Source organism: Emydura macquarii, unplaced genomic scaffold, assembly GCF_026122565.2.
Source record: "Emydura macquarii macquarii isolate MOO-44397 ecotype Brisbane River unplaced genomic scaffold, CSIRO-AGI_Emac_v2 contig_1170, whole genome shotgun sequence".
Taxonomy (NCBI): Eukaryota; Metazoa; Chordata; order Testudines; family Chelidae; genus Emydura; species Emydura macquarii.
This window is the reverse complement of record NW_027131307.1, coordinates 695,009-715,392: the sequence shown is the minus strand read 5'-3', so window position 1 is coordinate 715,392 and position 20,384 is coordinate 695,009. Positions and strand designations below refer to the sequence as shown.

Here is a 20,384-nt window from a genome sequence, read left to right as displayed (position 1 = left end):
AACATTACTCTGACAGATGTTCACTTGCCCAGGGATCAGAACCATCTTGTGGACCATCTCAACGGGTATTTTTCCTTGAATCATGACAATCTAGGTTGTCACACAGCAAGGTGCAAGGAGAGATTTCCCATCTTTTTGCAATAGGGCTTTCCCAAGTCCAGGGTAACTGTTTAAAGTATGCACTGGCTGAGGGGAACCTGCCAGTCAAGATTGAGTGAAAAATTAAATGAGCAAATCTCAAGGCCTGTGAGGTTAAGGTAAAGTTCCACTGCAGTCAAAGGAAATGTTGCCTGTAACTTCAGTGGGAAAAATCCTGCTCTTCTGCAGCATTTTGTGCTGTGGAGTGGCAGCTGGTATTCCACAGAGAAGGTTGCAATTGGGTTTCCAATCTAACTGCTATTTTACTCTGCAACCAAAATTGACCCCAAAAGTGATATCAGCCTCCAAATTCTTACATTACACCTGGGACTGGGGTAGAACCTCCTTGCTATACTTGAAGTGAACTGGACAAGGGATTCCTGGATAACAGCTCCATAAAAATACCGTGTTAAATGCAGGTCCAGCAGGGTAACTTTTTTATTTTATAACTGGTAACAAAAAAAGCAGGAAGAAGGAGAGAGATCCAACTTCTGGGTCCTTCTTGGGGGCCCCTCACTCAGAGCTGGGCCAGCCTCAAAATGTAGCTAACAAATGCAAAATTACAAACCACATTAACATATTCTTTAGTAACATCCTCTGTGTGAGCTTAATCCAGGAAGTCCAAGGGCTGCTGGAAACCTGAGCTTCCAGGGAGTATGGAGGCTCACATCCCCACCAGCGCCTCCAGATGCTCACTGGGGGCCAACACCACACTGCTGAGACTCCAGCTTGCTGGGGCTCAGCCCACCCCTAAGCCTTAGAAGCCAACATCAATCCTCATAATCCTTAGTAGGCTACTTAGTTCGCAGAGAATGATTCTGGCTGCACACCTACTAGTGCTGCCAATTTGCTGACACATCTGGCTGACAGGCTAGCTGGCAGGCAGAGAGAGATGGGCTTCAAAGAACTCCTCAGTCCCTGTCTCTGGCTTCTCCTGATCATTATATATTTAATCCCACACTCCAATGCATTTGTTATATCTCTCAGCTTCTCATCCGTCACTTCTCTGATTAACCTGCACCACCTTCCATCCTCCAAGCCGTGAATGAATTCAGGAGATAACCCTGGGCCCAGCACAGCCCCTGGCAGAGCTCCCAGCTCAAAGCTGACACTTTCCTCTCAGTGTTTGCTTCACAATTGCTAGTGTGCCTAATTCACCTTTGCCTCTACTTTCTTTGAAGGCCCCTGGCTCTCAGACACACATTCTATCTCAGACAGAAACAGGCTGAAAATAAACAGAACTCCTACTTTTCCATTTCTTTCACTCAAAATCATTATCCGAGTCACAATTTTTTCCTGTTTCTATTTTTAAAAAATAATGACCAGTCCTCAGCGGGCATAAACTGGTGCTGACTTCCATCAACCAAGGGGCTGGCATCTCCATCTCCCCACAGCTCTGCCTCTCTCCTTAACTCAAATCCCAATCCTGGGACCTGCTTGGCCAGGTTTTCTAGTAAGCCCTCATAACCATGAACTACGGGGTTCAGCTTTAAGCAAATTCGAGGTTTTACACACACTAATACAGTAGACTGTCAGTGTGAAAACTAACAATCCTCAGAAAAGCCACATCAGCAAGAGCAACAGGAAGTGCCTGGGCATGACCTCTGCTCAGATCGTAAAGGAGAGTACTTTAGAGTAGCCTTTAGCAGCATCTCATTACAACTGTTATTCGGTGCATATTCAAACAGAAAAACATCCTAATCAATAGGCTTGGAAAAGACCCTCTGAGGCCATTCCAAGCTCTGCATTCTGTAGGACTTCTTACTACCATGTTCCCAATAATGTGTTGTCTGAACTGTTCTTGATCTCTGCCAGGATGAAGCCTTAACTGAGTTACATAGAGTTCTGGATAATTTCTGATATGAGAAAATCAGAGGATCTGCAGGAAAAATTTTAACAAGTCAGACAGTTGCAGGTTGAGCACCTGCGACTCTTCTGGTGTCCTGGTGCTCCCTCCTTTGGTGCTTTCCAACTAACCACATGACTTACCCCAGTGATGCTGTGGTTCTTGTCAACAAGGGCCTCTCTGAGGATCAGGCGTCCAGATGTCACTAGGTGCTGAAGGCTGATGACTAAGGAACCAAGAAGTCTATAACAAAACAACAGTCAGAGAGGGAATGTTATGGTTTCAGTCTCAACTAGTTATAAGATAGATGACAGCACAGTCTCCACTCTAATAACTCACATCATGGTTTTATATATAATATTCATAGAATCGTAGGACTGGAAGTGACCTCAAGAGGTCATCTAGTCCAGTCCCCTGCACTCATGGCAGGACTAAGTATTATCTAGACCATCCCTGACAGCTGTTTGTCTAACCTGCTCAGAAAAAATCTCCAATGACGGAGACTCCACAACCTCGCCAGACAATTTATTTCAATGCTTAACTATAGGAAATTTTTCCTAATGTCCAACCTAAGCCTCCCTTGTGCAATTTAAGCCCATTGCTTCTTGTCTTATCCTCAGAGGTTAAAGAGCACAATTTTTCTCTCTCCTCCTTGTAACAATCTTTTATGTACTTGAAAACTTATCATGTTCCCCCCTCAGTCTTCTCTTCTCCAGATGAAACAAACCCAATTTTTTCTACCCTCATAGGTCACATTTTCTAGATATTTAATCATTTTTGTTGCTTTTCTCTGGACTTTCTCCAAATTGTCCTCATCTTTCCTGAAATGTGGCACACAGAACTGGACACAATATTCCATCTGAGGGCTAATCAGCGTGGAGTAGAGTGGAAGAATGACTTTTTGTGTCCTGCTTACAACACTCCTGCTTATACAACCCAGATTGATGTTACACTGTTGACTCATATTTAGTTTGTGATCCTCTATGACCCCCAGATCCCTTCCTGCAGTTGTCTTTCCTAGGGAGTCATTTCACATTTTGTATGTGTGCAACTAATTGTTCCTTTCCAAGTGAAGTACTTTGCATTTGTTCTTATTGAATTTCATCCTACTTACTTCAGACCATTTTTCCAGTTTTTCCAGATCATTTTGAATTTTAATCATATTCTCCAAAGTACTTGCAACCCCTCCCAGCTTGGTATGTAAGTGTACTCTCTATGCCATTATCTAAATCACTGATGAAGATATTGAACAGAACCAGACCCAGAACTGACCCTCACAGAACCTCACTCGATATGACCTTCCAACTCGACTGTGAACCATTGACAAGAACTCCCTGGGAATAGTTTTCCAACCAGTTATGTGCCCACTTTATAGTAGCTCCATCTAGGCTGTATTTCCCTAGTTTGTTTATGAGAAGGTCATGTGGCACAGTATCAAAAGCCTTACTAAAGTCAAGATATACCACATCTACTGCTCCTCTCATCCATAAGGCTTGTTACCCTGTCAAAGGATACCTTTGTCAAAGTATTTCATGTAGCAGGTTCAGGTGCCTGAAACAGCTCATGGATTCATGATGTTCCTACTGTATTGCAAAGGACCAAAGCCTTTGACACATTCAGCCTATCTGCATCTAACTGAAGTTGGGAGAGGCCTCACTCTCCCCTGCCCCAGGCAGCTGACTTAGTGATACACTTTGCGAAAAACTGTTCCACTCTAAGCTACATTAATGCCTAACTAGCCCAAGGTATGCGAGCAAGCAGCCATTGCTCTCCCTACCTGCTCTCATCAGGAAATACCACACTTTGGCCAAAAGGGTATCAAGGGAAAAATTCTTTACTTGGTCAGCACTGAGTTTGGTTGCATTAGTATTACTATGGTTGTTCCCAGACAAAAGCTACATTGCGATGCAGTTGAGGCTGAGCAGACAGCAGTAATGTAGGGATAAAGGCATTACAGGGACATTATGATTATCTTAGAACCTCACATTACAAAAATAAGAAATTAAGTGAAGGTTACACAGATGTTAAGGCCAGAACGGACCACTATGAACTAAACTAATCTGACCTCTCTCACAGCATAGGACAGAGAACTTCCCCCAGAGCTTCTGCCTCCAGACCAATGCCTTTTGGGTGAGCGCGGGCAGATTTGTTTAAAAGACCTCCAATCTGAATTTAAATGTTTCAGGTGACAGAGAATCCATCACATCATTTGGTCAGTTGTTCCAGTGGTTAATTACCCTTGCTGGGGAAAACCTGTGTCTTATTTTTAGCCTGAATTTATCTAGCTTCAGCTTTTAAACACTGGATCTTGTTATGCCTTTTTCTTCTAGATTAAAGAGCCCTCTGATATCAGAAAGTTTTTCTCTTTGCAGGTACTTCGAGATCATGATCAAACCATTGCTTAACCTTTACTTTAATAGGCTAAATAGATTGAACTCCCTAAGTGTCTCACTGTATGGCAGATTGGCCAGACCTCAGATGATTCTTGTAACTCTTTACTAAACCCTTCCCAATTTGTCAACATCATTTTTGAAGAGTGGACACAGAACTGGACGCAGTATCCAGTGATGGTCTCACCAAACTGTTGTATGTAAAGGTAATTACCACATCGCTAATCCTACTCAATACTCCCCATTTTATACATCCAAGGATCGCATTTAACTTTTTAGCCACAGCATCTCATTGGGAACTCATGTTCAGTTGATTATCCACTGTGATCCTTACGTCCTTTTCAGAGTCACAGCTTTTCAGATAGTCCCCCATCCTGTAAGTGTGATCTACATTCTTTGCTCCTAGATGTATGACCTTATATTGGCTATAATACAAACTGCATGTTGTTTGAATGAGCCCAGACTACCAAGCAATCCAGACCAGTGTGTATACTTGATCTGCCCCCATCATTACATACCACTCTACCAGTATTTGTGTCATTGGCAAACTTTACCAGCAATGATTTTGTATTTTCTTCCTGATCATAAAGATATTCAATACAACTGGGCCAAGAACAGATCCCTGCAGGAGCCCTCTAGAAACCCCTCCATTAGATGATGATTCCCGATTTACAACTGCATTTTAAGATCTATCAGTTAGCCAATTATTAATCCATTTAACACGTGCTACATTGATTCTGTACAGTGCTAAGTTTTTAATCAAAATGTTGTGTGGTACTACATCCAATGCCTTACAGAAGTTGAGATATATTCACAGAATCATATATGACATCAACATGGTACCTCTCTCAACCAAACTTGCAATTTCATCAAAAAAATATTAAATTTGTTTGACAAGACCTATTTTCCATCTCTCTCTCACACACACACACACCCACCCACCCACCAAGCTCATTGGCAGTATGTTCCCATTCTTTCCTGATTGCATTCCATATCGGGCTTTGAGTGATTTTGCCTGGGATTGATGTCAGGCTAACCAGCCTATAGTCACCCAGATCATCTAGTTTATCCTTACACCCACAAGAACCTACCTGTTACTGAAAACTTTACTGCAGTTGTAAACTTTAATGAGCAGCATCTCTTCCATAATGAGCTTCCCATAATGTGGCCAGCGAAAGAGCTAAAAAGAAACACAAAGAGCGCAGTGAATTTTCAGAGCTTCTGCAGCATCTCACAGACATAGGGAATCCCCACTAATTCTTCATTTGTCACCATTCCCTGGGGCTTAGGTTCATTTTCCTCCAAACACTCCCACTCTGGTGAGAGATTCTGTAATAAGCCCCTGGATGAGTGAGAACATACACTCCGATGGCTTCACCACCACAGGATTTCTTGGGGGACAGACCCTTTCAGTAGTGGCCACCTGAGATGCTCCAGGAGCTTTTTGCCTGGCCTAGTCAAGCCATAGGATATGAAGACTCAGTGTGTCCCAGGTGGGAGCTGGGACACCCACTGTCTTCCCCTCCTCATCTCTCTACTGGGATTTAGGCCCTGTCAAAGGATGTCTAGTGAAGGGGTGGCTACAAAATAAAATTCATAACGCTAGTGAAATATAAACTGTAATATATCCCAAACTCCATCCAGCAGCCAAGAGACGAAAAGGAGACGTGAGCCAGTTGGAGGATGAACCAGGGCATGAGATCCCCCGCCACCTCCACAGGGCCCTGCAATGCTCAGCATGGGCCGGTGGGGCAGAGGAGGAGCCTGCACAGTCTGACTACACAGGGAGGGGACATTCTGCCTGTATATTTCTTAGAAATATCAGGAGTCTCAAGTCTCCTGCTCCCCAGGTTTTGCTGGAGGTCTTGTTGGAGGACCCAGGGAAGTGAACTGGGACTTCTGAGTTACCACAGGGAATTCTTTCCAGGTATCTGGCTGGTGAGTCTTGCCCTCATGCTCAAGGTTTAGCTGATCACCATATTTGGGGTCGGGAACGAATTTTCCCCCAGGACAGATTGGCAGAGGCCTTGGAAGTTTTTTGCCCTTCTCTGCAGCATGGGTCACGTGCTGATGGATTCTCTGTACCTTGAAGTCTTCAAAGCATGATTTGAGGACTTCAGTAACTCAGTCATAGGTTAGAGGTCTATTACAGGAGTGGGTGGGTGATGTTCTGAGGCCTGTGTTGTGCAGGAGGTCAGACCAGATGATCATAAAGTCTTCTGACCTTAAAGTCTATGAGTTTGTTAGCACTTACTGGAAAGGGCTGGAGCTGAATGTCTAACAGAGTTTTCCTTCCCACTGTTTATTCAGGCACTTGAATTAAACAGGCAGTTACAAAACCAAATTCAATGCAAAGTGTTTCAAAGACTAGGACTAAAGCTCCCTATCTCTCTCCATTCTGGATTCATAATTCTTCCAGCTCTCCAGTCAGCCCCTGAGTCTTCCAGGGTAAAGGGTGGTGAGACCTGAATTCCTAAAGTAAAAACAAGCAGAATCCTTCCCTCACCACCATTCCCGCCACCACCCCCCTTGGCTGAAGAACCCTTCCAGGACTCCTTTATACTTTAGAAAACAGGGTATAAAGAGGGTATAGGCCCATTTCCCCATCCTCCCTTTGCAGGTCACCCTTTCCCTGTATGTGCCCCAGCTCCCAGCACAGTGCCATGTCTGTGACTCAGCCCTGGGCAGGGCGCACTGGCCTCTCCCATCTATAGCTAGTATTTCACACCTGCATTTTCGGTTTCTTGACAACAAACATTTGAGAGGTGGGAGGAGAAGTGATATCCTGCGCCTGCGACACAGAGAAGCAGGGACTCCACCTGTACTGAGAAGACAGTCCTGCCCCCAGGGTCCTTCCCACACAATGCCACAGCAAAGCTGTGCTGGGCAGGAGAGAGCAGCCCACACAAGACAGGGCATGCCAGACTGGTGCCAGCACAGGGCCAGCTGCAGCTTCCTGTGTGCCCTGCTCGCCTCTGTGCCCTGCCAGGGCAACAGAGAGCATCTAAAGTAGTGCATTTCCTGCCCCCCTCTGACAGTGTGGGGCCAGCCAGACCCCCAGCCTGAGCTCCCTGCCACGTGCAGAACGTGCAGCACAGCTCCGCATGGCTGACACAGCCCTTCCCCGCCAAAGTCAGGCTCTCGCCTGCAAGTCCCCGCAGAAGCAAGGCAGGGGGAAACGCCTCTCCACAACATGCTGGCTCACTGTGCTCGCAGCTGGGCCCATCCACACTAGTCACGTGTGGACAGCACCAGAACCCCGCCTTCCTACCCCCTCCCAACACAGAGACGGGGCGAGGAGGGAGTGCAGCGCCTGCTGCCTGTCCCGGGGTGCCCTGAGGGCAGGGCCAGGGTCACCTCAATGATCCCAGCTCTCAGGGCACTGGGCAGGGGGGTCTGAAACAGCCCAGAGAGAGGAGAACCTGACCCTGAGGAGCCAGGCACCTTGGGCTCCCCCTGTCCAGGCAGCTGGGTGGCCTGCAACATCCATGGAGCTCAACTGGCATTTCCGTGGTATGACAGAGAGCCTCAATTTACCATGCCCCCATCTCCTCCCCCCCCGGCCACCCTTCGCTCCCCATCCCTCCCCCACACTCCCCTCCCTATCCTCTCCCCTCCCTGCCCCATCTCCTCCCCTCCCCCCACCCAGCTCTCCCTCCCCCACACCACCCCTCCCTATCCTCACCCTGCCCTCCCCCAGCCAGCCCTCGCTCCCCATCCCCTCCACCACACCACCCCTCCCTATTCTCTCCCCTTCGTCCCCTCTCTTCCCCTCCCCCCAGCCAGACCTCACTCCCCCTCCCTACCCTCTCCCAGCCTGGGTAGTAATGGGCAGCCTTGGCAAGGCAGGTGGGGCAGAGTGGGCATCTGGAGAGCTGTGGTTCTCAGTTGATGGCGCAATTTAGGGCTGGGCAGCAGAGCTGCCAGCACAATGGGCTTCATCTTGGGTGTCTGCAGCACTGCTGTAATCAACCCATGACTGTGGTTTGAAGAGGGATATCCTCTGCCCTCCCCTGCACCACTTATCACCCCTTGGTTCCCATTCCCTTCCTGTGCTGCCCCTTCTCTGCAGCCTCCCACGGCCTCTCTCCCCGCACCAGCCCACTCTCAGCCCTAGCAGGTAGTCTCCATTGTTAATCACATTCGTGGCGTGATACAGCAGTGTCGCAGACACCCAGGATTAAGCCTGTTGTGCTGGCAGTTGTACAAACACCCGGGAAGCCGGGGTTCCTGCCCCAATGTCATTTCAAGACAAGATGTCACAAGAGGGTTTAACAACAGGACAGAGCAACTGGAGTAAGGACAAGAGTGACACTGATAATACAGCTTCATAGGCTCCTGAACAACTCAATGACGGACTTCCACAGCCCTAATGGCCATCGACTGAGAGCTACAGCTCTCCAGACACCCACTCTGCCCTTACCCGCCTCGCTGAAATCACGCTGCCTGCTGGACAACACAGGCTGGACTTGTTGGACCTGTTTATATCTGTAATAAACTGATGGATATATATCTATAGAGGCAAATTATAAACTATTAGGCATACAGTTGTGCACCTAATTTCTATACACAATTACCACGACTGCATAAGTGCCTGCTCTTAATTAGCCCTTTGTGCCCATGCTTTACCGAGTCCGCATGGTCAGCGAGGCCCATAACTTTGCTGACAGTCCCCGCAGGCTGTGTAATGTGCTGTGCTGTTGGAATGGGAATGGCCTCGCTGGCACAAGGGTTTAGGGCCAGATCTTTGAGGTGTTTAGATGCCTATGATGGACCTGGGTGCCTAGGTCAGACCCCAGCTCCCCAGGGCTCAAAATAACAGGAAGGATCCCAGGCTGGACCCGGGAGCTGGGATCCCACAAGAGGGGATGGAGTGAAAAGCGCAATAAATAGTTAGGCAAGTCAGCCAGGCAAAGCCAGCCTACAACTCAAGCACTGTGAGTCACAGGTCACCCCAATAGCCCTCTGCCCCCATACAAGCTGCCCGGGACATGTTCAGTCCAGTGGGGACAGTTCTTTTCTGTTTTCCAGAACCAACACAAAGGCACATGCCTCCCGACTTTCTGTGTACTTCACTTCCTGGCCTAGACCCTTGGGTAGTGTTGCTATTCTCCTTTCATCAGCTGCAGGGTTTCATCCCAGAAGTGGGAGGTGAACTGATATCTATATTTATAGCTTGTAAATCACATGGGCTCCTTCCCCTGGAAATGTCATTGTTTTAGAAAAGCAGCTGGTCACAGAAGGGTTTCTATTGCTAAGGTTGAGAAGCTGCACCTCTTTGCCCAGCCCATGACATTCTTTTGTGTCTGGTAATTTTCTTTTACACAAACCCTTTCAATGATAACTGAGCTCCCCCCAGCCCCACCTCCATCCTCTCCATTCCAGGACTCGAAGGACCTGAGATCGCAGTGATGGGTTTAAGGATTCCCTGGATCTGAAATTTTCTCTGCCATTTACTTCTTTTCAGAGCCGCAGTTCAGCAGGAATGAGTGAGGCATCCTATTGGGATGGCAGCACACCTGGCCCCCAAGAACAGCCCTCAGGGTGAGCATGGCTTGGCTTTGGCATGGATGGGACGAGAAAGCTCAGCCCAGCCACTACACACTGCAGATGCTTGCTATACCATCCGTGCTCCCTTACCTCTCCAAAGACAGCTTCCTGGCCACAGCGAATCTTCTTCGTCTTCTGAGTAAACCCTGGGGAAACAGCACAAGCTGAATTTTAAGACAGTGGTCGTGTGCAGGGTTTCCTCCTCCTGGTTCTGGGCCTCAACTGCCAGGAAATACAAAATCTGCCAGCTGGGAGGCCAGAACACCTAGCTATGCCAAACTGCTGCCTAATTCATTAGGGCCCAAGGCTGGAAGTTGGGGTGCTCAGTCCTTTGCAGGAGGTGCTCAGCACATCTCAGGACTGGGTCTCAGGTTTGTTTCAGCTTTCCCAGTCTACAGCAGGCAGGTACTGGCTAGCGTGTGAGGACCCCAATCCAGGGATTCTGCTGCAGCTCCCCTGCACTGTCTCCCAGCAAGGGGAACCATGGAGATTGGTTCATGGGGATGCTTCCTGGCCATCTCGTCCCTTCTCCTGATCACTTCCACCTGTCTCTCTCGGCCCCCCACAGCCCATATTACGTGAGCATCCCCGATTGGGCTGCTGTGCAGGGAAGCCCATAGACGAGACACAGGTTCATTATGATTGGTTCAGACGTGATTACAAGGTTCCCAAAGTTCCCGGCCTGCCAGGTGGTGCAGGGTTAGTCCCTGTGCTCACACACTGCAGTACCCAGGCTACAGAAAGATCTGCGCAGGGAGTGTGAGAGTGCTGACCGTGGGGCGCTGGGGGCTGCAGAGAGTTCGCTCTAGGGCACAAGCCTTCCCAGAGGGATATGGCCTGCTGGGAGGGCGAACAAGGATGGCTGTGGCAGGGAGATGAGACTTGCTAGGGGTGCGGCAAGGCTGTAAGGGGATCAGAGCTCCTGGGGGAATGGGGCAGGCCCTGCCCAGGAAGTGGAGACCGGCTGCTGCAGGGCGATGAGGCACTGGCTGAACTATTGTGGGGGCTGTACAACGCCAGAGACAGGGGTACAAGAGCAATGTGCAGACACACTCGCCCCATGCCCAGCACTGCCCACTGCACTGGGAGTTCAAGGCGCTGGCAAGGAAGAAAGAGAAAAGAAGCAAGATCCCTGCCCAGAGCCCCAGCCATGGCGCAAAGTGCCCTGCAGCAAACCCGGCTGGTGACTCTGGCAGGGACTGGACCCACAGCAGAGCCAGCCGGGACTGCTGAGCCAGAGGAGAGCTGGGGCCAAAGGGCTTTCTGCGCCCGGGAAGAGAGGGGGAGCCATGCCGGGCAGCACCCAGTGCAGGGGGCAGAGAGACACCGGCCTGTCCCTGTCACAGACCCCCGCACACCGGCCCCGGTCCCGCGCCGTACCTCGGAAGCTGAGCTGCACCTGTCGCTCCCCGTCCCCCGGCAGCTGGGTGACCCGCTTCACGCTGACGCTCAGCGCCATGCTGCTGCTGCCGCCGGCCCGGCCCGCTCCGCTCCTGTGCTGGGCTGGGCTCCGGCCGCGGCCCGGGCCCTCCGTGACTCACCCCAGGGACGCGCCCAGCGGGTTGGGCCGCCGGCTCCCCGCCCGGAAAGCACACACGGCCTGGCCCGCGGGGCTCCCCCAGCCGCCTGCCTCGCATCCCTCACCCTGCACCCCACACACACACTCACCCCGCACCTCCCACGCACATTCACCCCACACATACACTCGCCCTGCGCCCACATACACTCACCCCACACGCACCCCGAACCCCCACACACATATACATACTCACCCCCAGCACTCCAACACTTACACTTGGCACCACAAACACACACCGGCACCCCCACACTCACTTCCAGCACACACTCACCATCTGCACCCCAACACTCTCACACTCACCCCCAGCACTTATTCTTGGCACCCCAACACACACACCACACTCAGCCCTGCACCCCCAAAATGACAGTACTCCAACACGCTCACTGTGCACCCCCACTCATTCCCTGCACCCCCAGATCACACAGCAGCCCCAGGGCCCCTGACCCCAATCCCTCTGCACTCCACCCTCCCAGAATTTCCAACCCCCCAGCACCCCAATACACCCAGCTTTCACTCTCAAGCCCTCTACCCCCAATGCCATTGCACCCCAATACTCATCCCCTGCACCCCCACATCTCCCCCAAAGAACCCTGCCCACCCATCACTCACCCAGCACCCCCTGCAGCCTCCCCAACAACATCCTTAAAAATCTCTGCTGCCTTACACCCTCTTCATCCCCACCACATGCCCAAATTCCCCTGTACCCCAACAAACAGCCCCTCCTGCACCCCAAAACACCCCCCAACACACCCAGGGCCCCTTAGGCTAATGATGCACTCCCAAAGCACCCCACCAGCCCCTGCATCCCTCAGCATCCAAGTCCCACTTAGGGCTTGTCTACATCTGCATCGGTGCTTAGTGAAGACACTACCTACGCTGGCAGAACAGCTTCTCTGCGAGGTCTGCACTGGCTACACCGGTGATTTTCCACACTCCTGAGTAGTGTAGTTACACGGGAAACATAAATCAGTAGTGCAGCCCATACCTCAGAGTCCCAGATTCCAAGGTCAGAAAGGACCACTGTGGTCATCTCATCCGACCTTCTCTATAACACAGGCCAGAGACCTGCCCCACAATAATTCCTAGAGTAGAGCTTGTAGAAAAACAGCTTGAATGAAAACTTCTCAGGGATGGAGATTCCTCAACAACTTTTGGTAAATTGTGCCAATGTTAAAAATGTACTCTTTATTTCCAGTTGGAATTTGTCTAGCTTCAATTTCCAGCCATTGGCTCATGTTAGACTTTTCTCTGCTAGCCTGAAAAGCTGTTATTAAATATTTGTTCTTACCCTGTAATCAAGTCACCTATTAACCTTATCTTTGCTAAGTAAAAGGTTGAGCTCTCTGAGTCTGTTGCTATAAGGCAGGTTTTGTAACCCTTCACTCAGTCTCATGGCTCCTCCCTGACTCTCTTCAATTTATCAACATCTTACTTGAATTGGGGGCACCAGCTCTAGATGCAGGATTCCAGCAGCAGTCACACCACAACCCCCAAATCTTCAGTCACTGCTTCCCAGTGTGGAATCCCTCACTCTGTAAGTATGGCCTTGTGAAGGGGTGTGCAAACCCCACCCTGGGACAGGACGGTTAAACAGTGCTGGGCCCAGCTAACCACACCCCTCCAACCCTGCAGAGCATGCGCCATTGCACCAACTGGAGACAGAGTTGAAAAGGGAGCAAGATGGGAGGATAGGCTTGTCCTGCAGGTTCCTGACACAAGGGGCTAGAGCTGCCTCTCTGCAGTACCAGAACTGTGTGCTGAGCCCAGTTAGGGCTGCTGGTTTGGTTTCCTTTTTCCTTATCTGGGACCAGAAGCAGTGGTAGGAAGTGACGCAGGCAGAGTAACTTGGGGCTACTGACCCTCCTAGCCTAGGGTCCTGGGTTGGAGCCCGGTGGGAGTAGGCAGGCCTGGGCTACCCTTCCACTGCCCGAGGACTGAGTGGATGCTAAACACCAGGACACCCAGCCCACTGAGGATCCTACTACAGCCTACATTCTTCGCTCCTAGATGCATACATTTACATTTAGCCCTATTAAAACACACATTGTTTGCTTGTACTCAGTTAACCAAGCGATCCAGATCAGTCAGAATTAGTGACCCGTCCACTTCATTATTTACCATGCCCCAATTTGTGTGTCATCTGCAAACTTTATCAGGGCTAATTTTATATTTCTTCCAGGTAATTGAGAAAAATGTTAAATAGTGTAGGGCCCAGACCCAATCCCTGCAGGACACAATTGGACACACACCCACTTGATGATGATTCTCCATTTACAGGTACATTTTGAGACCTATCAGTTAGCCAGTTTTTAATCCATTTAATGTATGCCATCTTAATTTTATATTATTTTAATTTTTTAATCAAAATTTCATATGGTATCAAGTCAAACACCTTATAGAAATCTAAGTATATTATGTCAACACTATCAACCAAGTTTGTAATTTCATCAAAAAAAGATATCAAGTTAGTTTGACAGAATCTATTTTCCATAAACCCATCTTGATTGGCATTAATTACATTATCCTCCGTTAATTCTCTATTTAACTGATTCCTGTATCAGCTGCTCCATTATCTAGGCTGCGATTGATGTCAGGCTGACAAGCCTATAATTACCCGGGTAATTGTTTACCCTTTTTAAAAGTTGGCATCACATTAGTTTTCTTTCGGTCTGCTGAAATGCCCCTCATGCTCCAAGACATTGAAAAATCAATATTAATGGTCCAGCGAGCTCCTCAGCCAGCTCTTGGATGCAAATTAGCTGAACCTGCTGATTTAAAAATGACTAGCTTTAGTAATCTCTGTTTACCATCCTTCAGCAATACTAATGGAGTGAACCATATGATGAGACTATATCATCTGCTTTCCCCCAAATATGGGACAGAAATATTTATTGAACACTTCTGCCTTTTCTGCTTTATTATTAATAATTCTACCATTTCCATCTAGTAATGGACCAGTACCACTATCAGGATTCATTTTGTTCCTAATATATTTTAAAATGGATCCTTATTTTGCGTAACTCTGCTGGTCAGAGATTTCTCCTTGTGGACCTTTCTTTCCCTTAGCAATTTTTTACAATTCCTAGCTTCTGATTTATATTCATTACACTCAACTTCCCCTTTCTTTCATTTGTTGTATATATATATATATATATATATATTTTATAGCTGCCTTTACTCTGCCTATAAACCAGGTTGTTTTTTAACCAGTACAGCCTTCTTCCTCAATTGTAGGACTGTGATGTTTCTGGCATCTAGTAAGATGTTCTTAAATTATTGCCAATTCATATTTTTCTGATTAAATTCTTCCTCCCAGCTGATTTGGCTTATAATTGTTTTCAGCTTTATGAAAGTGGCTGTATTAAAGCAGCAAGTATATATATTACTGGTCTGGACTTTATTCCGCTTGAACATTAGAAATGTGACCAAGTCATGATCACTTGTACCTAAGCTACCATTAATTTTTAGTTCTATGATCAGTTCCTCTTTATCTGTCCTGACAAGATCTAATAAAGATTTCCTGTGTAGGCTGCAACACTTTTTGAGTTAGGAAATTGGCAGCATGAGACCTCCAGTATTCATCCCTCAAATTGAAGTTCCCCATGATCACACAGCATTTTTTCCTACGCATTGTAGACAGGTGCATAAGGAAGAAGTCATCTGTTCCCCACTGAGATTTGGGGGTCTGTAGTGGACTCCAACTAATCCCCCATCTGTGCGTTATCTGTTAGATCATTGATCCATAAACATTCAAAATCATTTTCTTCTGCGTTATCAGTGACTCCGAGACAGGTAATGCCATTTTTGACATAGAGTGGCACTGCCCCTCCTCTTTGTCCATTCAGTCTTTCCTAAATAGGTTATAACCATTGATTTTAACAGTCCAAGCCTGTGAATTATCCCATTAGGTTTCAGTAAATCCAGCGAGATTGAACTGATGCTCATAAATGAGCAATTCCTATTCCTCGTTTGTTACCCAGGCTCCCAGCATTGATGTACAGGCAATTCAAGAATTTCTTCTCTTCATGTCTTTTGGCTCCTTGATTAATTCTGTTCTCAACATTGATTTTATGCTGAGTGCTCAGATGTTCCCTCTTTTTACCCTCCCCTTTCCTTTTTAATTTCATGACCTCCTGGCTAGTCTGGCCAGCCTGTCCCTGAGGAGACTTTATGGCAGGGGTGGCCAACCTGCGGCTCGCGAGCCACATGCGGCTCTTTGCTCATCAAAATGCGGCTCCGCGCATTGTATGGGGCACCAAAAGGTTTTTACTTTCAAAAGTGAAATTGACCAGCTGCTGCCAAAATTGAGGGATCAGCCTGAATTTTCGGCAGAGGGTAAGGTAAATGTGGCTCTTTGCGGTATCTATAGCTATTTTTGGACTCTTCGTCGCTAACTGGTTGGCCACCCCTGCTTTATGGCCTCTACTTCCTAGAAGGGGGACCAAACTACAGGACCCTTTCTCCCTATCCAAGGTGGACTAATGTTCCACAAAACCCTCCATCCTCCACCACTTAGCTAGCCAGCAGTTCACTTCCAGACTCTTCTGCTTTTTGGCTTACTTCCCTTGTCGGACAGGATTAGGAAGGATCTCAGAGACAATCGCTTAGACACTCTTCTTCTTCAGCATGCTTCTAAATTCCCTGACGTAATCCACCAGCTCCAAAATGTACTGCAATGCAGTGTGATGATATAAACCATGATCAATGGATCCTGGCCCGTTGACTTCAGAAGCCCATCCAGTCTTAGAGTGACGTCTTGTGTCTTGGCTCCAGGAAGGGAGCATGCTGGCCTGTTTTCTGCCTGTCCCTTTCAGTTCATCTATTGAATCTGCCCTCCAATTCCCTGGAGCCTCGCCGTATCTCCCGACACCTCCTGGGGCCTGCTGTGCTCCCCCTGCTCTCCCATACTGCCACAGTTAGCTCAGCATGGGCACTGGTCTCTTATAAAAGTGACTTTTATCCTGGACTAGAGCATCCACGCAGGGAGCTATTGTGTAATAGCTAGTCCGGCCAATTTCCCTGGGTAGGCAAACCACACTGGGCTCCTCACTTCCTAGGTACTTCGAATATGGGACTTTGGCTGGCACTTTCCATTCTGATTGATGGCAGCTAGTCTCCCCTGTGAAGCTGTGACTGAACCCTAGCATCCACTGCTTTGTGGGGAACACTGCAGCCCTCAGGCTGGAGAAAGCAGGTCACCGCCCCTGAGGTCACATTGCCTTCTCAGCCTGGAGCCGTGAAGCTTACCCATTGGGGAGGCCAGAGTTGAAAGCAATGGGGGCACCTTAACCTCCTTGCACCCCCGCTGGAGCAGTTCAAAGGAAAAGGAGCAGCAGCACTCCTTGGGGCATTTTGTGCTGGATCACTAGGCAGGGTGCTGGAGAGAAGCAGCATCTGGCTGTGAGTTCTGTTTTCACAATCCCTGCTGAGGGGAAGTGGGGCTACAGAAATTGTCCAGTCCATCCTGGAGCAGAAATGATACTGAGTTTTGGCCTAGAAAGGGGTTTATAGCTGGGGAAGTGGCAATGGGGAGGAGGAAGCAGTCTTGGGAAGGCAGGTAGTTTGGCTGAACGCTTCAGTCTACTGCCAGGTTCAGAGGCTGGGACTCAAGGAGTAGAGTGGGTTGGCGTTCCCTTCTCCCTCTAGGAGGAACCCTGGGCAGCCCCAGAGCATTGCCCTCTGGCTTCTGGTGAGCCACAGGCTGGTTTGAGCGCACAGTGGCTTGTTCCTTTTCCTGCCTGAGTTAGTGGCCCATGTAGGAACACCCAGCTTGGCCTTTCCTCAACCCTGCCTGTCATGGCTCTGGTGGGAGCACCCAGGGGAGCTTTCCATGCATGTGAGTTAAAGTCATTCGGAAATCAAATCCTCTCCCAGCAAATGACGGGGAGGGCTGGGAGAGGAAGCTGCTCTCTAGTCATCTGATTAGAAGAGCTGGGCTTTGCGACAACAAGGTTTGTCTACACTGCAGGTAAACACCACGGCTGTCCCATGTAGGCTGCCAGGATCACAAGGCTATAAAATTGCAGTGTAGACATTCGGGCTCAGGCTGGAGGCTGGGCTCTGGGATCCTCCCCGCTCGTAGGGTCCCAGAGTGCTGGAACCAGCAGCTTGGGGCTGTGCTTGGTGGGGTGAAGCCTGAGGGGAGCAGCCCAGCCAAGGGCTGCCTGGGAGATGGAACCATATTTCCCCTCGCTCTTGTAAAGCGGGTTACTTGCTAAATGCAGGGGAACACATTGGCATGGGAGCAGTTTCTGGAGTGAGAGAACAGGGCACAGTTTTAGGACACGCTTGCTGCCCAGGATACCCCAGCGGGTTGCAGTTGGATGCTGGGATGCTGGCATGTGTGGGCTTCCCCTTAGCAGATGGATGGAGGAGATCTGAGGGGTGCTGGAGATAGGCTCACAGGGGCAGGGGGCCAGAGGCCAGGAGGGAGTGAGCTAGGACAATCCAAGGATGTTTTTGTTTGGTATCTACGGTGTGAGACTGAGGTCAAATGCACTAGGTTCCTGGTGGTTTGCAATGAAACCCACGTCCTGGGACTCAGCTTGTTTTGATCATAGCACAACTCGGGGCAGGAGGATCCGTGTGTGTGCTGTGACTGGGCAACTAAATACATCTCTGGAGAGCTCAACACAGCTGCACTTCCATGGCTGGCTGCACCCAGTGTGAATGCCCTATGCACCCCAGGTTTCCTCTGGCTCTGGGGCCCCGGTACCCCAGTGACACTCATTGTAACATGCCCGCCTTCCTGCCTGAAAGAGGGGGCACCTGCCCCGCTCACTACACCTGCAGGTGCTTGTCTTGCATTCGTCTCTGGCTGCCTGTACTAGTGAGGACACAATGGCTGTGAATAAAATGATACAATTGGCTCCCCACGCCAGGGTGCTGCCAATGTTGTTATTGCTGGGTGCTAGCAATAGAGACAGTGCCCCTTTAAGAAGAAAGGCACGCTCCACACACCCCCTCCCCCAGCACTCCGGCACAACCTGCATCCTTTGTGTGCACAGTTTCAATATTGCTGGCCCATTATGGCATGTTCTGTGCACCAGCCAGATCCGATTGTGATTGCCAGGTGTGATCATGTTCCAAATGCATCAGCTAGCTAGCCCCGACGCACAGCACCTGCTAAGTCTACCAGGTTTCGTTTGACAGGTTCTCCAGGCTTTTGGCCACACTGCTGGAAACAGCCCTGCATGGCTATTGCAGTTAGGCACCATGTAATCAGCACAGCTCTTAAGACCTCTCTCGCAGCCAGTAGCTGTGCTCACCCCTCAAACAGGAGTACTCTGAACTCGGGTTCAGCTTCTCTAGCCCTGGCAGAAGGGAGGGGGCTCACCTGGACATCGCCTTTGTTCTCAAAATAGCACTTTGGGGACCGACTCATAACCATTTCTGATCAATGTTTCCCAGAGCCCTCTCGCCTACAATTAGATGTGACCTTCTGAGGCTGCGCTGCCCCACTAGCCTTTCGGTGGGACTGTTACATGTGGCTGGACCACGCTGGCACAGTAAACAGAGGCATTTCTGTTTTAATCAGCAACAAACAGGTGTTTCACCTCTGATACCACGTCAAGCTCGAAGGAGCCGTGGCCTTCTGTGTTTATAGGCATTTGCAGTATTGCCAACCCTATGTGTTCAAAAATCATAAGAATGGATTAAAAATCACTGGATTTTTAAACTAATCCATTGGGGGTATTTGTTATTTGCCAGCTGGATTTTCAGGCTTTCAGGGTCACATTTTCAAGTGGTTTCTCCAGATCCAAAAGGGCTAAAAAAACGTTAACGAAACTTTGATTCTTGTCTAATCTCTTGAATCCAGAAGCTGGGGCTTGAAGAAAACCACCTGCTATCGTGAGACTTGTGCTACAAGTGAATTGACAACACAGCTAGCTCCTATCAGAGCAAGCCACCTTCAACCTCTGCCTGGTGTCAGAGACCCCACCCTTTTCTGGAGGCCTCAATTCTGCATAGCCATGTCTAATGGCAGAACCGTGTAAAGCATTACAGATCCTTCAGCTCCGTGGGCTTGTCCTTGCTAAAAAAAGGTGTGTTTACCATGAGAAACTAATGCATGGAAGCTGCTCTGAGGTAAAGACACCATGAAGACCAGCCCGTTTCATTTCAGTCTGAGGTAATCTTCTTGTGGTCAGCCCTGGACTGTTTAAGCTGGTGCTAACAGGAAAGGGCCTGGGCTGCACTGTGTTGACTCAGGATAGCTCACATGCATTAGCTACCCTGAGGTAAAAACCACCTTTGTCAGCTGTGAAGACAAGGCCTTAAGGGTCAGAGCCCCTATGGCTCTTGCTGAGTGAACCCAGGCCAGCTGTAGGGAGGATCTGAGGCAGAAATGGGGAGGGCGGGGGGCTGCACTTTATTCTTGCAATCCCAGATCTGGGTCAGGAGGCCTGATGCCAGGGGCTGACTGTTACACCAGGAGCTGGCTGGCTCGTTCAGAGCTGGCCTCGGCACTGGGTGACCAGTGGGATGTTGGCCACATGGAGGACAGCTCTGGACTATTGGAGGCAGCCTGAGCCAAGGGGCGTATCCCTGTTCTCACCGCAGCTCCCGCTGGGCTTTAGTCACGGCAGGGAGACCAAAACATGCCAGCTTTGGGCAAACTCCCACAAGGATAAATAGGGTGTCTAAGACACCAAATGCCTGTGGCCTAGCGATGCACCCAGAGCTGACCTCCACAGGGCGGGGACAGCCCAGCCCTTGCTTCCTGGACCTGCGAGGAATGTTTCTAAAGGCACTGGGCTACACCTCATTCCTAAGCGGGGTGTGAGGATCTGATTCGGCTGCTCACGGGCACCTACAACAAATGTGGTTTTGAATTTGGTTAGTTCAACCTGGAAACCTGTTCAATTTGGGTATGCTCCCC

At 49.3% G+C, this 20,384-nt stretch overlaps 1 protein-coding gene across 1 annotated transcript in view; it reads right to left on the bottom strand.

Moving 5' to 3' along the window:
- Positions 1 to 11,651, bottom strand: part of LOC137152316 (fer-1-like protein 4) — a 100,861-nt gene extending 89,210 nt beyond the window's left edge. The window contains exons 1-4 of the mRNA XM_067546867.1: positions 11,305 to 11,651; positions 10,015 to 10,070; positions 5,466 to 5,554; positions 2,128 to 2,227 (exon numbers count right to left, since the gene is read on the bottom strand). Coding sequence (XP_067402968.1) covers positions 2,128 to 2,227; positions 5,466 to 5,554; positions 10,015 to 10,070; positions 11,305 to 11,383 — 324 coding nt within the window. The 5' untranslated portion in view covers positions 11,384 to 11,651. The remainder of the gene's footprint in view (positions 1 to 2,127; positions 2,228 to 5,465; positions 5,555 to 10,014; positions 10,071 to 11,304) is intronic.
- Between the last annotated feature and the right edge of the window lie 8,733 nt (positions 11,652 to 20,384).